At 43.7% G+C, this 17,294-nt stretch overlaps 3 protein-coding genes across 5 annotated transcripts; 1 reads left to right on the top strand and 2 right to left on the bottom strand.

Annotated features, from left to right (window-relative positions):
• Positions 1-403: 403 nt before the first annotated feature.
• Positions 404-7,166, bottom strand: YIPF1 (Yip1 domain family member 1). Of its 2 annotated transcripts, none has more exons than XM_075155730.1 (9): positions 6,883-7,166; positions 6,052-6,185; positions 5,289-5,369; positions 5,090-5,177; positions 4,845-4,961; positions 3,618-3,784; positions 2,795-2,977; positions 1,703-1,797; positions 404-692 (listed from the first exon to the last, which is right to left on the bottom strand). In XM_075155730.1, the coding sequence occupies exons 1-8, from the start codon at positions 6,911-6,913 to the stop codon at positions 1,708-1,710; spliced, it is 891 nt and encodes a 296-aa protein (XP_075011831.1). In that variant the 5' UTR covers positions 6,914-7,166; the 3' UTR covers positions 404-692; positions 1,703-1,707. The 2 variants fall into 2 exon arrangements, with proteins under 2 accessions (XP_075011831.1, XP_075011830.1); XM_075155729.1 differs by having other exon boundaries at positions 6,052-6,215; positions 6,883-7,162.
• Positions 7,167-7,785: 619 nt separating this feature from the next.
• On the top strand, positions 7,786-12,976 carry DIO1 (iodothyronine deiodinase 1). The gene is made up of 4 exons (XM_075155721.1): positions 7,786-8,467; positions 10,300-10,443; positions 11,631-11,830; positions 12,294-12,976. Exons 1-4 carry the CDS (start codon positions 8,137-8,139, stop codon positions 12,357-12,359), a joined length of 741 nt encoding a protein of 246 aa, XP_075011822.1. The 5' UTR covers positions 7,786-8,136; the 3' UTR covers positions 12,360-12,976.
• On the bottom strand, positions 12,263-17,286 carry IFT25 (intraflagellar transport 25). Of its 2 annotated transcripts, XM_075155725.1 has the most exons (6): positions 16,781-17,286; positions 16,256-16,362; positions 15,490-15,558; positions 14,093-14,136; positions 13,485-13,607; positions 12,263-12,350 (listed from the first exon to the last, which is right to left on the bottom strand). In XM_075155725.1, exons 1-5 carry the CDS (start codon positions 16,876-16,878, stop codon positions 13,500-13,502), a joined length of 426 nt encoding a protein of 141 aa, XP_075011826.1. In that variant the 5' UTR covers positions 16,879-17,286; the 3' UTR covers positions 12,263-12,350; positions 13,485-13,499. The 2 variants fall into 2 exon arrangements, with proteins under 2 accessions (XP_075011826.1, XP_075011825.1); XM_075155724.1 differs by lacking the exon at positions 12,263-12,350 and having other exon boundaries at positions 13,440-13,607; positions 16,781-17,284.
• Between the last annotated feature and the right edge of the window lie 8 nt (positions 17,287-17,294).

Raw genomic sequence — 17,294 nt, 5'->3', positions numbered from 1 at the left:
CCGGCGTGCCCCGCGGCGGCCTGCGGGGAGGCGGGGCGGTCAGCCCCGCGGGCCCCTGCCCCGGCACAGGCCGCCTCGCCCGCCGCGGGGAGAACGCGGCTCCCCCGGGCCTCTGCGCGACGGCAGGGGTCCAGCGGGGCCCCTCAGTGCCGGCCCCAGGGAGAACGGGAAACGTGACCGCCCACGGGGAGGGAGAGGACGGCTGAGGGGAGAGAAGGCAGCCGGGCCCGGGAAAGCAGCAGGGACGGCGTGAACCGCTCTCAAGGTGGCATTCGCTGCTGAAAGTGCTGGGTGGCTGCCCACGCGTGCCTCGGGGGTTCAACAGTAACACCGGCCTCGCCTCCGCACCTCTGCCAAACCCTCCTTTGGAGGAGCCGTGTTAGATCATGAACAAAGTCGGAAATCACCTTCAGAACACTTTATTCAGAGGCAAAATAGCGCGGTGAGTGCAGACAGAATTTAAAAAAAGAAAAACTGCTGTACAGGACTGAGATCGACAGTTCACTCTCCTTACAGAACCAGTCAGTCTCCAGTGCGCACGGAGATGTCTAAGTCCAGGGGACATCACTGGCTTTTTTTTTTTTTGTTTTGTTTTACAAAAAACATCCCCCGTTCTTGCACTTTCCATGTTCTTCAGTGAAAAAATAATCTAAAATAAAATTACTGTACAGATGGAGAACAGGCATTGTAATCTGAAAGAGACAAATAACTGCTATGAATACTAAAGCTCCTCACAGGCACCAGAGGACACAATAAGGCACATATTTATATCTGAATACTAAAATTCATTACTATCATTGAATCTTAATAGGCACCTGGGATGAGAAACTGATTTTGCAGGAGGAAAGCTTCTAAAATTGATCTGCATGATTAGATTGTGTCACAGCTGGTAATTTTTTATGACCATTTTTGCCAGGCATATTTGGCCTTTTTTTTTTTTTTTTTAAAAATCTAATATAGCTTCTAGTCAGTAAATACTCTGATCTCGACATCCACACTTGCGGCTGGTATACTTGCAGAGGCCTGGCCTCTGCATGTCTATTAGCCTTTTCCTGGACCTGCTCCACATCTCATGTCTCTAACAGAATTCAAATGTCATCTGCCGCTGGCAGCACTCCCAGCTACCAGGAAGCAAAGCCTCAATCCATCCCACACAAGGAATGCAGTCCGTATGGATGGCTCGGGCTCCGAGTCAGCTCTGCTCTGAGAGTACACGGATGTCCCCGTACACAGAGCTGCTGCTCGGAAACACATTGTCACAAACATCAACCGGGAAAAAAAACCCCAACTTGCTTTTAACATTAAATGGAAAGGGAAATAGGAGTATAATGGTTTATCGCTTAAGTTTTACTTGCGCAGTACAAATTTTAACAAACACTTTTGGGCTTTTGTAAGGGGTTGGGGGGGGGAAATCTTTTAAAAGACCTGAGACTGAGTAGATTATTTAAGTGTGTGTTTCTTCGCCAAGAGTAAACCTCAAAGAAAAGAGAGATAACATGTCTTTGTTCCTCAGAGTCTTTTATGTTTTTATGGCTATACTTAAAACTTACAACTGAAAGAAAAGTTAATAAATGGTATTTATATATAGGTGCCATTTGGCAAAATTGGTCTGTTACGCCCTTTTCCACCCAACCATAGTAATGGGGAAAAGTTTTGAGATGTCTGTGATGATTACAGAAGAAAGTTTAGATTGGATTCTTACCTTATTTACTGACTCTTTGTTATTACTGTTGTTCCATTGTGAGCAGGGATAATAGGTGCAGGAAAATCCATTTCAGGGGCATCAAAAAAGTATGCCTACATTATTACAGAGGAGAAGGAGACTGTTTACAGAGAAACAAACGGTTCTGCCTCATCCCAGCTCTTTCTTTCCACACCCACTGTTCACATGGTACAAACACAGCACCGAAATGGCAAATTTGGATCTTTTCTGGTTTTATCAGATTAGAAACGGTCAATTAAAATGGTGCTCTAAACTGTACTTTTAAATATAACAATTAGCAGCTAAGGCCTTTGAAAAAGACCTGTACTGGAAGGGATTGGATTGCAGAAGTTTATTTGGCTGTTTGCTGTTTTAACTGATGAAGCTCCGGGCAGTCTCCAGTGACAGGAGCCCCAGTGAAGTCAGCTGCCAGTCTCCTGCTGACACGAGAGTTGCGTTTTGCCTTTGCCTCCCTGCACGCTGAGCTGCGGGGAACCAAACCTATCTACTCTGGAACTGGGGGTGGAACAGAACTGAAGCCTGGATGATATCATTCTACCTACTGCAACAAAGAGACAACAAATAATTTAAGTTCTCATCACTACGTATTTCAGTAGCGTTAGGGTCTTCTGTTTTCATAACGCTGATATTTTACTAAGTTCTAGCAGGTTTATGTTTTCATACATAAAACTCATAAGCACACACTACATATTGAACACTTAATCATTTTAAAGGCCTAACTAAGCATAGTGCTCGTTGGAATAAGCTGTGACTGGATACAATAAAGATTAACGCTTTGCTAATACTATGATGAATTCCAGATAAATTTAAGACTGTTCTGTGAATGATTTTGTGCTAAAGACATATTCGTTATTGAGTTTGTTACTGGCGCTGTCAAAGTCAGTTTGGCATCAATTTTTGCTATGTTTGAAATAATTAGAACTTTTACTTCGGACGTTTTTCAGAAGTATTATTTCTTTACTTATTAAAAAAAGATTTTCCAGCAAGGAGCAACCCCTCCTTCCCTGCACCGTAACATGTCACCAGTCCCAGGAAATAACAGGTTAGAGAAAAGGAAAGGCAGCGTCATACCAAACAGCCGACAGCCAGCAGGGCATGAAGCAGAACAATGGTCACCACGGTTGCCAGCGCAATCCTCCGGTTGTCGTCTCGGACAGCAGGCCAAAAGGTCATCACCAAAACAGACCCCGAAAGGCACAGGGAGAACATCACCAGGACCCAGCGCACCACTTTTTGTGGTATGATCCATAAAATCTGTAAAAGGGAGGAAAACGATTGTTAAAGAGACTGTGTGAAACGGGGATTCATTTATTTAAGTCATTGTTCTGTGACATTTCATCACTTCCAGCCAATTTGTGCACAAGTTAACTCATGCTTTATCTGATACGTCTTTGTTATTTGAGGAAAGAGTAACAGCAGCGATGAGCTTTACGCCCGGACATGACAAGAGTGTGTCCCCTGAGTTACGGCACTCCCTCCAAGGCCTGCCCCTTGCCAGAGTGGCCCAGGATGGTCCCTGCCAAAGAAACTTGTCCTCGGAGCCATCAGCACTGCCATCCCATGCACCAATGCCTGCACCCTGGGGACACACACATCCCCGATTCCTGAAGTTGCCTCGGGCTGCCTGCCAGGCTCGCCAGCAGCACCCCTGCTTGGATTTGCTGCCTCTGGGGAAATGACCTGTCCTGGGCTCTTCCATGACCCACAAGACGTCTTTACATTAGACAAGCTTAAACAAAAAGCTTTATTCTAGCCAAGCAAAAGGAGCAAATGATTTGCCCGGTCCTGAAGATTTTGACTAATATGAACAATATTATAAGAAATAGCAAATTTTCTAAACCAGGACCTTTTTGCAGGGCATGTAATAGAGGTGCACTCTTTAGGTCATACGTACCGCTGTGGGAATGTAAATGAAGAGGGAGTAGCCATACACACACACTATCTCCAGGAATGAGTAGGAAACAATGTTCATAACTTTACTGTTCCTCCACATCAGGAATCCCCAGAGAGCAAGGGGAACAAGCCAAGCATATGCATAAATCGTTGTTGCTGCTATGGAGACTGGAAATATGACAAAAGATTTCACATTTTACTTAGAATACCAGTAAGAGTCAAATGTGTAGAAGCATTTAGCCTGAAAACTAGAAAGCTACCTTTGAAGTTACTTTCAAAATATAAGGTATGAATTATTAGCAAACTGAGAACTTTGCATTTACATCCGCTTTACACCTGCTACTTTGCCAGTACTTCAAGTTAGTTCAAAAGTAAAGACTCCAGAAAGTATTCTCCTGCTATTTTCAATTTCTTTATTACAGCTGTGTACAAAACGCTACCAGTTTCAGTGTGAAAGGAAGAGCAACATAGGAAAGCAAAACTTCGTTAAAAATAGAAATTCAGCTACTAACAGCTACTGAAAAATAAGAACAAAATGCAGACATGCTAAAAAATTTGAAGGAGAACACAGACACGAGTGTCAAATCTGAAGCTATTGAAGTGACTGGGTTCCCAAATGGCAGTGTTCTTCCAAGTACGCTGTGGATTTTGGAAACAAACAGAAGCCATGTTCCTCTGCAGGGACAGCGGTCTCCTTCAGACGACAAGGACAAGTATAGACAATTGGCCTCTCACTCCGAGTTCTCTGGGGCACGTATCAGTTGAGCACCTTTTGCTTATTTTCGAGTTTGCCAGAAGGTAACAACTTCCAGCCCTCTGTAGGTGATACGAGTAATACTCTAATTCAGTCATTTTCTGTCTGAGGCCTGCAGGCTCCTAGGAGGCCGTGGATCCAGAAAGGCACCTAAAAGAGCACCACAATGGCCACTGCTGGGCTTTCACTCTCTGTACAAGGGGGCATTCATTAATTACTCCTGCCTGCTCTACTAAAACCCTGTAACTACTTGCTCTGGAGTAATAGGGTTCTGCCAGTTACAGCCTACTTCAAGTACTTGTTTCACATCTCTAAAAATTTAAATAAAGCAATCAATCAAAAGACTCTGCTAAATCAAAGCTGTGACCTGCTTTTACATTACTTCACTAGCACATTTAAAAAACAAACAAACAAACAAACAACCAAACCAAAAAAACCCCACCAAACTCAGGACTGTATCGACTACTTACAAACCTTTTCTGAATTCGGGCACATAGTGGTATGTCGGCTTGCCCAGATGGATGAAGAAATTAGAGAGATTGCCACTAACAGCAATGGTAAAGACGAGTGTGGCACATATCCAAAAGGGACCTTAAAAGGAAACAAACGAGTTCAATAACAACTCCTCTGCTCTCTTGTTTTTTAAGGTTAGCAAGTAAAAGGGAATACAAACTCAAAATATTTAGCACCGAAGAGAACTTCTCACGCCTCGTACCTACCATAAAGGTCAGGATTGCTGCGGATATACAGCCTTACAAAGTTCTTCCCTGGTACTGGGAAAACCGAACCTTTGATTCTGTCCAGGACCTATGAAAAGATACAGATTTGTCCGACTGAAGATGCAAACCAGAAAAAACCTCAATACCTGGATAAAGCATAGCTCAGACAACAAGTTCTCCTCTGGAGTGGAGTATTAACCTGGTAAGTGTCCACATCGAAGAACGTCTGGTAGTACTCAAATGTCCAGAAAGGGGCACTTTTCTTCTGTCCTGCAAGCAGCTGTATGGGGGGAAAGGCAACATGAAAAACATTACAAGCATGCAATTTATGTATTACTAGTTCATTAACACAATAGTTAAATGACTTCTGTACCCGGATAGAAAACAGGGTGGCGCTTACTATTTAATTATTTAACAGTTTCCCTTTCCCCCTTTAATATTTGTTAGCAGCAGCTAGTCTTATCTCCCTGCAAGCAGAATAGTGGCCTGGGGTTCTAAAGAGCAACCAGATGCTCCTTCCACCACATCATTTATAACACATGCCTTCTTCGGCATCACAAGTTCCCTCGCCGTTGTTGACGGCTGCATTAGCTGAGCCTTCGGACAAGCCCTTCAAAGTTTCCTGCTCTCCTGCCAGAGTAACCAACCCCAGAGCAGAACCGACAGAAACAAACATGGTGCTCGGTTTTCAGCTGCTGCTGTGCTCATCTCCTGTCATATTTGCTTAGCTTAAATCACCACCATTTCAGTTCAATTTCCTAGGCTGCAAACTACAGCAGCTGAAGAGCCAATACACGTTTGCTTCTGCCAACTCTGCTATCGAGAAAGTAACCTGTGACAGAGAAGAAGCAGAGTTTTAAGTCACCCAGCATGAATCCCCGGTATCCTCTAGAAATTCCTCAGTGTTGTCAGCACCGTTTGTATACGTACCGATGGAGGCACTATAGGTGTAAGAGCATTACCTCTGTTTTATCGGAGTCATCGGTCCCCAGTAATTCATCATCCTCTTCTCTCCCTGGCTCTGGCAGACGGCCGTGCTGATTCTTGGGGATTTCAACTGGCTCGTCGATGCTTATTGTGGTAGCGTCAGGATTTGCTGCAAGCAAATTAGCTGCATCGTCAAATTCTGCAAATAAGTACATTACAAGAGAGGCAATGATCAAGCTACCAAAATTTTTGGTTTTGTGGCTCAAAAAACTACATTAAGACCCCTACACAGCCCAAGAAAGGATACATCGCTAGTTTAGGCATGTCAAATATGATCTGTTTCTTAAAGCCCAAACTGACATGAATCAAACTGAACGTTTAGTTAACTTCTTTCCCGCTAATCTGCCTTGTGTGATAAACTAGTGCCACCGCAGCCTGCCTTTCCTTCCTGCGATCAGCCCCAATCCGAGAATCAGCAGGCCTCTGCAAGGGCAGGGGGAAGCTGCCTCTCTGAAGAGACTGCAGAAATGGGCAATTTTAATCCTCTCCAAAAATTAGTTTTTTCAGACCTGAAGTTATTTATCAATAAATACAAGGTCTGAAACTACAGTCCGTTCCAAATTACAGGGTGCTCTGCCCGATTTCAGCTTTAACCTCCCGTCACGAAGGGTTTCAGTCAACAGGTAACGCTTTTTGGCTGACCGACAGCACAGTCTGACCGCAGAGAACCGGAGATATTCCTGACGCCACCGGCAAAACTTCACGGAAGCTTTTGCTCAGAGGAGCCCGAAGCAAAGCTCAGGAACGCTTCCAAGCCCCCAAGAGTTCGACCGCTCCGTCAGCCGGGCCCCAACCCTCACGTCTACCTTGAAATTTGAGGTCATCCACGGCCGCCATTCACCCGCTTGGTTGAGGAACAGGTCCCCCAGGCCTCGGCCCTCCTGAAAGGCAGGCGGCAGCTGATCCCGTCCCCTTCCGCCTGGGCCAGGCCCAGCTGCCGCTCGCGTCCCCGGCCGCTGCCCCAGGCCGCCTGTGCCTGCCCTGTCCCCCGGCCCAGGGTTGGCCGCGGCCCCGTGCAGGACCAGGGAAGCCCCGCACCTCCGGACTCCGCAGCCCAACCGCTCCCGGCAGCGGCCGCTCCGCTCCCTTAAAGGGACAGCAAGGCGCTGCGCGGTGACAGCCAATCAGCAGCTCCAGTGCTCGCCTCTCCTCCCCCGCCTCTCTGGCTCGACAGAAACATACCGGCGACCCTCGCTGCGCCGGCCAATCAGAGGCCACGCGGTGCTTCCTCTTCCGCCTCCGCCCGCCCCCCTTAAAGAGCCCGCGGCGCCCGGGGGAGGCCCTGGGGCTGCGCCGCCCCGGCGTCCGGAGCCCTGCTGGGCGGGTGTTACCGGAACGGGGCACCGGCTGCTATGTTTGTCATGTTATATACATACATACACACACCTACAGATTATACACAGTTACATGTTTATATATTCTATTATATATGTATAGTATATATTTTGATAATTTATATATTATATATACTGGGGTGTATATATTTTTGGGGTATCCTTCCAGCCCCAAAGTGACCAACACCGGTGTGCAGCGGAGCACCGAAGGAGGCAGAGCTGTAGGAACAGGACACTGTGTGCACGGCACATGCCCAACGCAAACGGCTGCGTCAGTCCAAGACCCCCAGCGTCGGCATCGGTGGTCCTGCAGGAAAACCTGAGAGCTCCGAGCCCGGCACGTGCAGGGTCTAATGGCGTAACTGCTGGCGGGATCAGACCCTCGGGCACTGCTAACGTAATTTTTTCTTTTAGCCGGTGGTTCTGGGAAAACATCCCCATTCAGCTCCTCTCATTAGTAAAATACACGACGTATTTGTGAACAAGCCCTGTAACTGTGCAGTTAGCACTGAAAATCTGTTTAATGCCTTTGGTGTAGATGGAGATAGCGCAGCTGACGGGCTCTTCGCTCACACAGATGCTGAACTCCACAGAGAGGTGACGGGGTGCAAGGCAAGGCAAAAATTTGGCCAAACACGTGGACGCTTTCCCCCCCCTCGCCCTCTACCTTTGCCCCTGCTGTCGTGCTGCGTTCCCGCTGGAAGCAGTCAGACCTCCTCCACCACGATGTTTGGCGTCAGGGTATTCCTACAAAAAGTCCTGATTCTTCTGCACGTTACCACGTGCGTTGTCATTGGCAAAACACTGATGATACTGTTCCCTAATGCCATGAAAAGATACATCCTCAAACAGGGCGAAAAGAGCAGAATGAACGAGAATCCAAAGTTCAGCTACGAAAACTGGGGTCCGACTTTTTTCAGCTTCAAGTATTTGCTCTTTGTGCTGAAGGTGAAGTGGAAGAGGCTGGAGGATGAAGCCCATGAGGGACATCCTGCTCCCAACACGCCGGTGGTGACTTTCAACGGGGAAGTTCGTCACCTCTTTGATTTCATGCAAGGTCAGTAAATCAGCCGCGTAGATGGGTTTGGTTTGCTAAGACGATAAATGGGAAGAAGAGGCTGCTGAGGGAACAGGGACAGGCAGCCGGGATGAGTGTGCACAACGAAGCAGACCAGGCTAGCAGCGCTTATTTGACAGAAAAGATGCAGCACATTCAAGCTGCCTGCCTCTTGATTTTCAAAAATAACCTGTGTTTATCATCCTGGCTACAATATCCCTTCACGCCAGTAAGCTTATGAACCTCTTGCAAAAGCTGACTCTGCCTGGAAATACCTCTTCACTGAAAGCCAAGATAATAATTTGTTTTAGGGAGAGAAGACCCAGAATCGGAACCGTGTACAGCGATTCACAAGTGTTGGCTGTCATTCCCCATACGTAAAGTCCCACACCAGCTCCCTCAGCCAGCCTAAAGCCTAGAAAGCACATGGTGGTTTTTTCCACATTCAAAGTGGCTAGAAATAAAGCAGAAGAAAAAGAAGTTGCTTTGTACTTTGTCCGCTGCCTCCCACTGAGATCTCTGTAGAATGTGGAATTAATCATTAAGCTGCAGTTTCTGTCCCCATGGAAGGGATTACATCCTTCTCTAACTCTGCTTTTCTAATTTTATATATATATACATATATGGTTTTTTTTAATGTAGAAAATAGGATGCAAATTTGGAAGAGAGATACACGCGATCTACAGGAAGGTACCCCCTTTATTAGATTCTTTAGGATGTGGATCTATGTTAGCAGCAGTTTTTGCAGTTAAGCCCAGCCAGAAGGAAGATCTTGAACAAATTTCAGATAATTTAGCATGACCATAGACTAAAAGAGGTGCTTAAAAATCCTGCAAGTTCTCTTAAATCGAGGCCTTGCAAACAGATGCTAACACCTGTGGGCACATACTGTGTTAATTTGTAAGCAACTGCGGAGACACTTTTGCCAGTGGCTCGTGTAACGTTAGTTTAATAAATAAGAATATATAACCAGAGTTCTGTTTGGACAGGAAATTGCAGAAATACATTGAAAGCATGAAAGCCTGTGATGCATGACTGAAAATTCTGCAGCTTCCTCTCAGCTCAGCTAGAACTGATACCTCTGAAAAAAATCAAGACACATCCAATAGGTTCATTAAACAGCATTAAGACATTTCTGAACCACTGTCCTTTGAAAAACCTTGCAGATGATCATGTTTAGTATTTTTGAAGTTCCTTCGTGCTAAGGAAGGAGGAGGCCGTGATGCACCACGTGCTGTATATCCATTTTAGATCAGGTTCCTATCCCAAAATGTTTGTAACCTGAGAATTGGCTCTTGTGATGAGGACACGAGAGAAGCTGTGTGACTACACGGTGCCTCCTGCCTTTACGGGCTTTACAAAGGAAAGGGTCCCCCTTGGATAAGTTCATTGCTGGGTCCGGCACAGGTCAGAGCCAGGCTGGGGAAAAGAAAGCATCTTTATGCCTGTTCTGCATAGATGCAGATGTTAGGAAAAATTTCTTTAGTGAAAGAGTGGTCAGGCCTTGGAACAGGCTGCCCAGGGAAGTGGTTAAGTCACCATCCCTGGAAGTATTTAAAAGACGTGTAGATGAGGCCCTTAGGGACATGGTGTAGTGGGCATGGTGGTGTTAGGTTGACGGTTGGACTCGATGATCTTAGAGGTCTTTTCCAACTTAATGATTCTATGATTCTGCTGCCGATTTTAATGTCCTAAGAAGAAAGTTATGGGTTAAGTGACTACCTACTGTGGCCCAGGAAACTCTGTGGCAGAGGCTCAATTCAGTGCATTAATTTAATTCTGTCCTTCCTCCCTCCGCTGATTTAACCACAAACTGTCCCTTTTGTTTCCAGATAACCGACCTTTAATCCTGAATTTTGGAAGTTGCACCTGACCTTCGTTTATATTAAAATTTGATGAGTTCAACAAGCTCATCAAAGATTTCAGCTCAATAGCAGATTTCCTTATCATCTACATCGAAGAAGCTCACGCAGTAGGTACAGTACAAACATCACAGTAATGCCTACCAAAACTTCAGACACGTTATCATTCCCTTTAGGAAGAAAAGTATGTAAGCAAAGGAGGGAACTGCAAAGGGGAAAGAAATCTTCCTCAAATCAAAAGTGGCAACACCAGATCTAGGCACCAGTTTGTGTCCCTCATTCTCCAAAGATTTTACTCACACATCTGACTTTACACCGAGGTACTCCTGCTGAAAACACTCATCTCTGTGAGGGTGAAGCACATAGTTGTATCTTTACAAAACTTCCTCTCAGTGTTAGTACAGGTCCTTTTGGAAGGAAAAAAAAAAAGGCATTTCATAGAACAAAGGTTAAGTGTACAATGCCAGCATGTTACGTGTTTTAAAAAAAAAAATTCATTTTTAAAGTCTCGAGAACAGGATGCAGACTCTCATTTGAAAAATTTAGCAAACACACACACTCTTTTACCTACACTGGACTCTAAGTAACACATTGGCACTCATTTTATCCCAGGGTTAAGGTGGTTTTCTAAAATGTAAGATTTACAAGTTTTCTAACAATACATCACTTTCAGTAGTTGAGGAACAGATAACAACTAAGTCAGTTATCAAAACCTTTCACTAGGAAGACTTGTGTGCAAATGTGTGTTTGCGTATTTCTGAAAAAGGAAGGTGTGACCTGGCTCAAATGTTTCACTTCTCACAGATCTGAAATTTTGCTTTATAGGCTTAATGAGTGGAATCAGGCAGAATGAACAGTACTATTGTTGCAACTGTGCTAAATGAACGAGTATCAGCTCATAGCACTACTTATCATTTTAAAATCCCCTCTGTGCCAATAATTTTGACAAACTTTACCCAAATAGGATGTATGTCCCCCACCTGATATCTTTCTAGGGTTGATTTATGTGGGAAAATTTCAGCTAAAATACATCAAATATTTCTGAATCCAGGGCAAGGGGAAAATACAGTTTGCTGAAATTAAAGAAAAATGTATTTGAATTTTTTTGAAAATTCATTTATTTGAAAAGCTCTAGTGCTCTCATACTCTGAGGGGGGCTTTCATTTCATGGCAAGTTTTGGTGTTAGGAGTGAATTGCAGTATCCTTTTAACACAGTTTTGGGATATGACACACAGTACATCTCCACCCTTAACATCTATTCAAAATGTTCCTTGCTAAATCCCTTTCTCGTTTGTTTTAGATGGATGGGCTTTTAAAAACAATATTGTTATTAAAAATCACAGAAGCCTTGAAGATCGAAAAATTGCAGCACAATTTCTTCAGAAAAATAATCCTTTATGTCCAGTGGTTTTAGACACTATGGAAAACCTGAGCAGTTCAAAATACGGTGCATTGCCAGAACGACTGTATCTACTTCAAGGAGGGAAGGTCATCTACAAGGTAAAAAATATCAACAATAATAATGAGCACAATATACTGAGTTTTTTAAATTTCAGAATAATTTGAGAATGTTTTAACAGTCAGTATTTCATTCTGTTTGAGAGCTAAAAATTTCACAATTCACTGTAACTGTGGAGAGAAAAGGAGTTGCAGGAAAACCAGTCTGGGCCTTTATAATGTATATATTTGAGGTACACCTCAGTCTTGCTCAAATATTTATCTTTTGGCTCATTAGGAAACCTGTGAGATCCAGGAACGCTTTGCAGCTCCAGGATTCAGTCGTTGGCCCTGTCCCAGTTACACAGCAGGGTGTAACCTGTGCATACACCATCTCCCATGTGACGGCTGTCAGGCAAAGGAAGCCCAAGCACACCTGCCCACAGTTCTGGTGCAGCTGCTGTGCTCTAAAGCACTTCTGCTTTGTCTACTTGAGCCTCACTGTATAATTTTGTTGCCTTTGCAGGGAGGAGTGGGGCCTTGGAATTATCACCCCCAGGAAATACGCGCCATCCTGGAAAAACTGAAATAGAAAAAGAAGAGAAGAGGACTTCAGAGTAAAGACTATCTGGACAAAAAAGCTCAATGAATAAGTTTTCATAGACATAAGAAGAAAAAAAAGAATTTAAAAATAACAATGGAGACAAGAAAAAGAATAACGTATCTGTACCTAAAGAGCATCTGTAATGTGGTCCATTATGTGTTTGTATAGAGGTTTTCAAGTCTCACCACTACAACACCAACTACTGCACTGTAGTATCTTACCACCTTATACCACATGCAGTAACGAATAGTAGTTGGGTCCATCGAGCTGTCAGGACTGAACCAACGTTTACATTTGTAAGAAATACCATGCAGGATAAACTTCAGGAATAGTGACATTTGCAAAAGTCGACTGGCATGCAAAACAACTGATTTCACATTATTAAGATTCTCTTTCTCTTCTATACATACATACTTCCTAAATGTTCACTTTCACTGACTTCAAAAGGCTTCTGAATAAGACAATCTCTATCAGCGTTTGTTTCTATTAATATTTGTTATGACAGTCATAGCATAAAGCACAGACAGCTGTGACCTGATTGTAGAAAATATTTATAGAAACAAGGGATTGATCTGCAATTATTAAAAATCTATCACAGCACCTCATATGGCTTCAGCTTATTTCCTTCCCTGACCACCCCCCCGTTATTTCTAAGCATTAATAGACTTTTATATTCATCCTATTAATCTTGAACAGTTTGAGTTGATGAGAAAGTTACCAGTTTAAGAACTTTTGAAGGACTTGTTTGACAGTAGCAAGTAATACCTCCCATTTAGGTATTTCACATTTTTTTTTTCTATTTAACTCAGAGTGCAAGGGAAACATTTTACAGGAAATCGAGTTTTAATTCATATATTAAGAAAGCCTGATATAAACATACTAACTTAAATGGATTCAGTTATCTTCAAGTGTTCTAGGGTAACAGCCTAGGTTATGAAACTAGAAAGCTGTTACTACAATTAACAGGAGTACTGCATTACATACATTAAACTGGTGGGGAATACATACTACATCCGTATATTCAAAAACCCCTTTAATCAGGGTTTTAATAATAAATATTCTCTGTGCTACAGATATCAAAATATAACTTCTTTATAAAAAAAATTGAGGTACAAATTTAAGCTGGACTTAAGTGTCTTCTGCTATGCCCTCTGCCATCACCCGGTGCACTGATACAAAATGATCAAAGGCAGATTTGATGATAAAGCGCAAGTAAGTGGCTTGGCAATCAGGAAGCTGTAGAAGGAAAAAAGAAGTTACTGCATTCTCTGTAGTAACATAACTGTCAAACAACGTTTGCAGAAGTTTGTTAGAAGGATCTAGATATTTCTGTGTCTGTTACTGAGTTATACATAAATAAAGCTCTTTGAATATCTACCCAGCCTCAGAGCTTCTTTAGATGACAGCAATCCAGAAAAGTCCTATCCCTCCCGAATACTGCAGCCTTAAAGGCAACAATGGAAGGAGGAAAGATTGCCGCACGTCTGAAAGAGCTCTTTCACACAGTTAGGAGCAGTAGGCAGGTGCAATTTCATACCATAATCTACAAAGGAGCAGTTGGGAAGTGCAATTTTATACCATGATCTATGAATTCCTATATCTATCATCAATTTAACAATAATTGTAAATAAATACATGTTTTGGTTTTTCATGGTTTCCCCCCAGTTAGTCTAGAGATCCCATGTCATGAATCACTACTGACGTACACTGTAAATACTCACTGGAAATTCTTCCATTTGAAGCTGTCCTTCTGTGTGTTGCAAATCTAGAAAATACATTTTAAAGCAAATAGTGAATAACAACATGCAATGCTGTGAAAAGTTTTCACTGGACTTCAGAGTTCAAGAAAGTTTAAGGACCATGAACTTACACTGCGTATAGAAATTGTTCTTTTTTTACAAGGTGATTCAAGAGAACAAATACTTTTTGCAATATCCCAGTGTGTATATATCCCAGTCATTACACTGTTTTATAAAATGTCACCCAAGAGGCATTAAAAAAAAAAAAACAAAACAAAAATAAACCAACCAAACAATGCAGGAAATGGCACTTTATTATACTATGTAAGTCTGGTTTTAATTTTTGGAACATAAAAGCGAGTGCACAAGTAGTGCTTTTAGCCCTTATACAGCATTTTACATTTCCAAACTGCTACACAGACCATCAGTGTTCATAAACTTCATTTAAATGCATCTATTACGTCTAATAAAATAATCATCAAGCCACACTTGACTACTCAACAAATAGACATGGGGTTAAAGAGACTCACTGAAAAAATTAGAGCGTATCAACAATGATAAAAAGGATGGTTTTATCTGTATGGCTAAACAGAACCTAACTAAAATCTAAATTCAATTTTATAAGCATAATTTTACAGACCATGTATACTTAGTCAAGGGCATAAAATTGAGATTTAACTTTAGAATAAAGAATATTGCTTCCCAGTGTATTTCTTTATCATTATCCATCTAAAAATGCCTTCTTCAAGTTGGGAAAATGGTGCTATACAGCACCAGGCTACATGACCGAAAACCTGGCTATTTTTCCAAAATGTCCATGTTTTCACTCAATGTTCAAAGAAACCAACAGGGAACCCAAAGAATTTGATATTATGTATGCAAAAAGTGATAGTTCCCTCCAGAAGAGCATCACTGAAATTATTCAGGCAGCTAAGGCGAAAATGTAATTAAGTTACTGTGAGAACTACTCCGTGGTATAACATCATGAGCAATTTTTGCAGGAAAACAGGGATTCCTGTGAACACGCAATTAAAATACTAACCAAGACTAACTAAAATGAACAAAAGCAGTCTAGGTCATGAGGCTTTACCAAAGGCTGACGATGTGACCGATCTTGTTTTCAGACACCTGCCAGGGCACACATCTTAGCGTTATCCTCCCTTGTTTTGCCAGGAAAAAAACATTTTCAAGCTTCATTAGCAAGTTTTATTTCTGATGAATTACCTCAGTAGTAACAATAAAAGTCAATCAGCATCCTTCCTAGTTTGCCTAACACAAACTTTGTTATTCTAAAACCTAGAAATGGTAAATGAATCAGCAAATACAAAGATCAACATCATTCCCGCAAAATCCCCACTGCTTCAGATTCAGAATCTTACCTTTTTCAATGCACTGTTCAAAACCTACTGGGTCTTTAGATATGCTTCTTTCAATCCTTAAGGTCCGCACTAAAATATATACACATGTAAAATATCAATACAAATTCTGACTCTTTATTGATAATGATATTTATTGCATCACTTTTCATCTACAAAGCACTTTAAAAGCATTAACTAATCCATTCTTCCTCTAACTTACGGGGTAGGACTATAATACAACCACCATCCTCATGTTCCAGGTTGGACAAACAGTGACAAGTTTTTATGTCTTTTGCGTAGCCTCTGCTAATGGTCAAGCTCCTGTCTCCATGCTCTGACCTTGTAACAGTCCTTTCTATTTTAGAACTCACATTTTCTTTCACATTATTTAAAAAAGACTAAGAAAGTTCTGTCCTACAAAGTTATAAAAATCAATATTCAAAATAAATCATTAAAAGAGTAAGTCTTATAGTCCTGTCCATTAAATTAGAACAGCCATCACTGTGCGACAGAACAGTTAATTACAAGCTCAATACAAGATGCCATATGAACACAAGTGCAGGTGGGGTAGATTTTCCACCTTTTTCTGATTTATTTATGAAAAACTTTGGATGTGGAGGACAATTGCTTTGTTAAGCTATGAAGCTTTATGAATTAAATTAAACTTTATGAATCTGTTAGAAGTGACTACTTACAGAATGTGACACTACTGTGAAAATTTACATATAGGTGCACACACACATTTTAACATAGTATGTATCACATACTGCAATAAATGAAGTCTTACCCAAATAACACTGGATTGCGACTTTGCTGATTTTCACACACTTAGGAAAACCAACAATGAACTCCTGTGGGAACATGCCTGTCGTCGTCCAAAACGTTTCTGAACTTCTGTGGAGAAAAAAGGACAAAACCCGCACCTGCGGCTTTCCATCTATAACCGTCTTGAAATGTATCACACGCACACACACACAAAAAAAAGCTGCAAAGCCATTTTTATTTGAGGTATTTTAAGCAAACCCCTGTATGACAATGGGGAAGCTCTCTGGAGGTATTAATACTTTAACGTTCAGGCTCTGAACCCGAGCAGTACCACAGAGGGACTCACGAATGGCGGGGGGTCCCAGAAAAGAGTTAAATTATGTGCCAACATGAGCGGATAAGCAAAACACAGAGCCTGGCGGTGACGGGCTGCGGTAACGGCAGCACCGGGAGGGATCTCTGGAGGGAGCGGCCGCCCCGGAGGAGCCGCTTTCCGCCGGGGCCCGCGCACCCCTCACAGCCCCTCAGCACCCCGCGCCGTCCTCACCCGTCCGCCACGTTCTCAGCGGGGTGCTGCTCGTCACTGGAGGTGGCCAGGACGAGGGCAGCCCCCGCCGAGCTCAGGCACCAGTCGGCGGCCCTCATCCCCGCACGGCGGCCGGCAGCGGAGCGGCGGGGAGGGAAAGGCCGGGCCTGCCGCTACCAGGCAACGGCGGCGGCCCCGCGCAACCCGCAAAGCCGTCCCTGCGCGCCGCCCGCCCGCGCCCGCCGTTCCGCCTGCGCGGTGCTTGGCGGAGTCCTGCGGGACCCGCCACCTCAGACTAAGCGCCTCACAAGCGCGGGGCAGCGAAAGCCCCTCACGGCCCCGGCGCCCCCTTCCCCGGGTCCCCGCCGGTGCCGTGGCCTCCCGGGAGTCTCACGCCCCGGGCTGCCGCCGCGGGGGCGGGAGGTTTGGGAGCGGGGAGCTCGCCCCGCACAAGGGCGGGGGAGGCTGGACCGTACGCCGGCGCACCCCGCCGCCCCTCAGTCCCCGTTCCCCTCAGCCCCCGCTCCCGGCATGC

Source organism: Calonectris borealis, chromosome 8 (genome assembly GCF_964195595.1).
Source record: "Calonectris borealis chromosome 8, bCalBor7.hap1.2, whole genome shotgun sequence".
Classification (NCBI taxonomy): domain Eukaryota; kingdom Metazoa; phylum Chordata; class Aves; order Procellariiformes; family Procellariidae; genus Calonectris; species Calonectris borealis.
Note: the sequence above shows the minus strand (reverse complement) of the source record. Positions and strands in the feature narration are given on the sequence as shown.

Bases quoted from the DNA above. Each gene is read 5' to 3' on its own strand.
- YIPF1 (XM_075155729.1), bottom strand. From the start codon at position 6,913: ATGGCGGCCGTGGATGACCTCAAATTTCAAG. The intron at 5,370-6,051 runs GTAATGCTCTTA...CCCCCCATACAG, and splicing joins ATGACTCCGATAAAACAGAG to CTGCTTGCAGGACAGAAGAA. The intron at 4,962-5,089 runs GTAGGTACGAGG...TTTCCTTTTAAG, and splicing joins CAGCAATCCTGACCTTTATG to GTCCCTTTTGGATATGTGCC.
- IFT25 (XM_075155725.1), bottom strand. From the start codon at position 16,878: ATGAGGGCCGCCGACTGGTGCCTGAGCTCGGCGGGGGCTGCCCTCGTC. The intron at 15,559-16,255 runs GTAAGACTTCAT...TATATATTTTAG, and splicing joins CGCAATCCAGTGTTATTTGG to TGCGGACCTTAAGGATTGAA. The intron at 14,137-15,489 runs GTAAGATTCTGA...TGTATTTTCTAG, and splicing joins TGAACAGTGCATTGAAAAAG to ATTTGCAACACACAGAAGGA.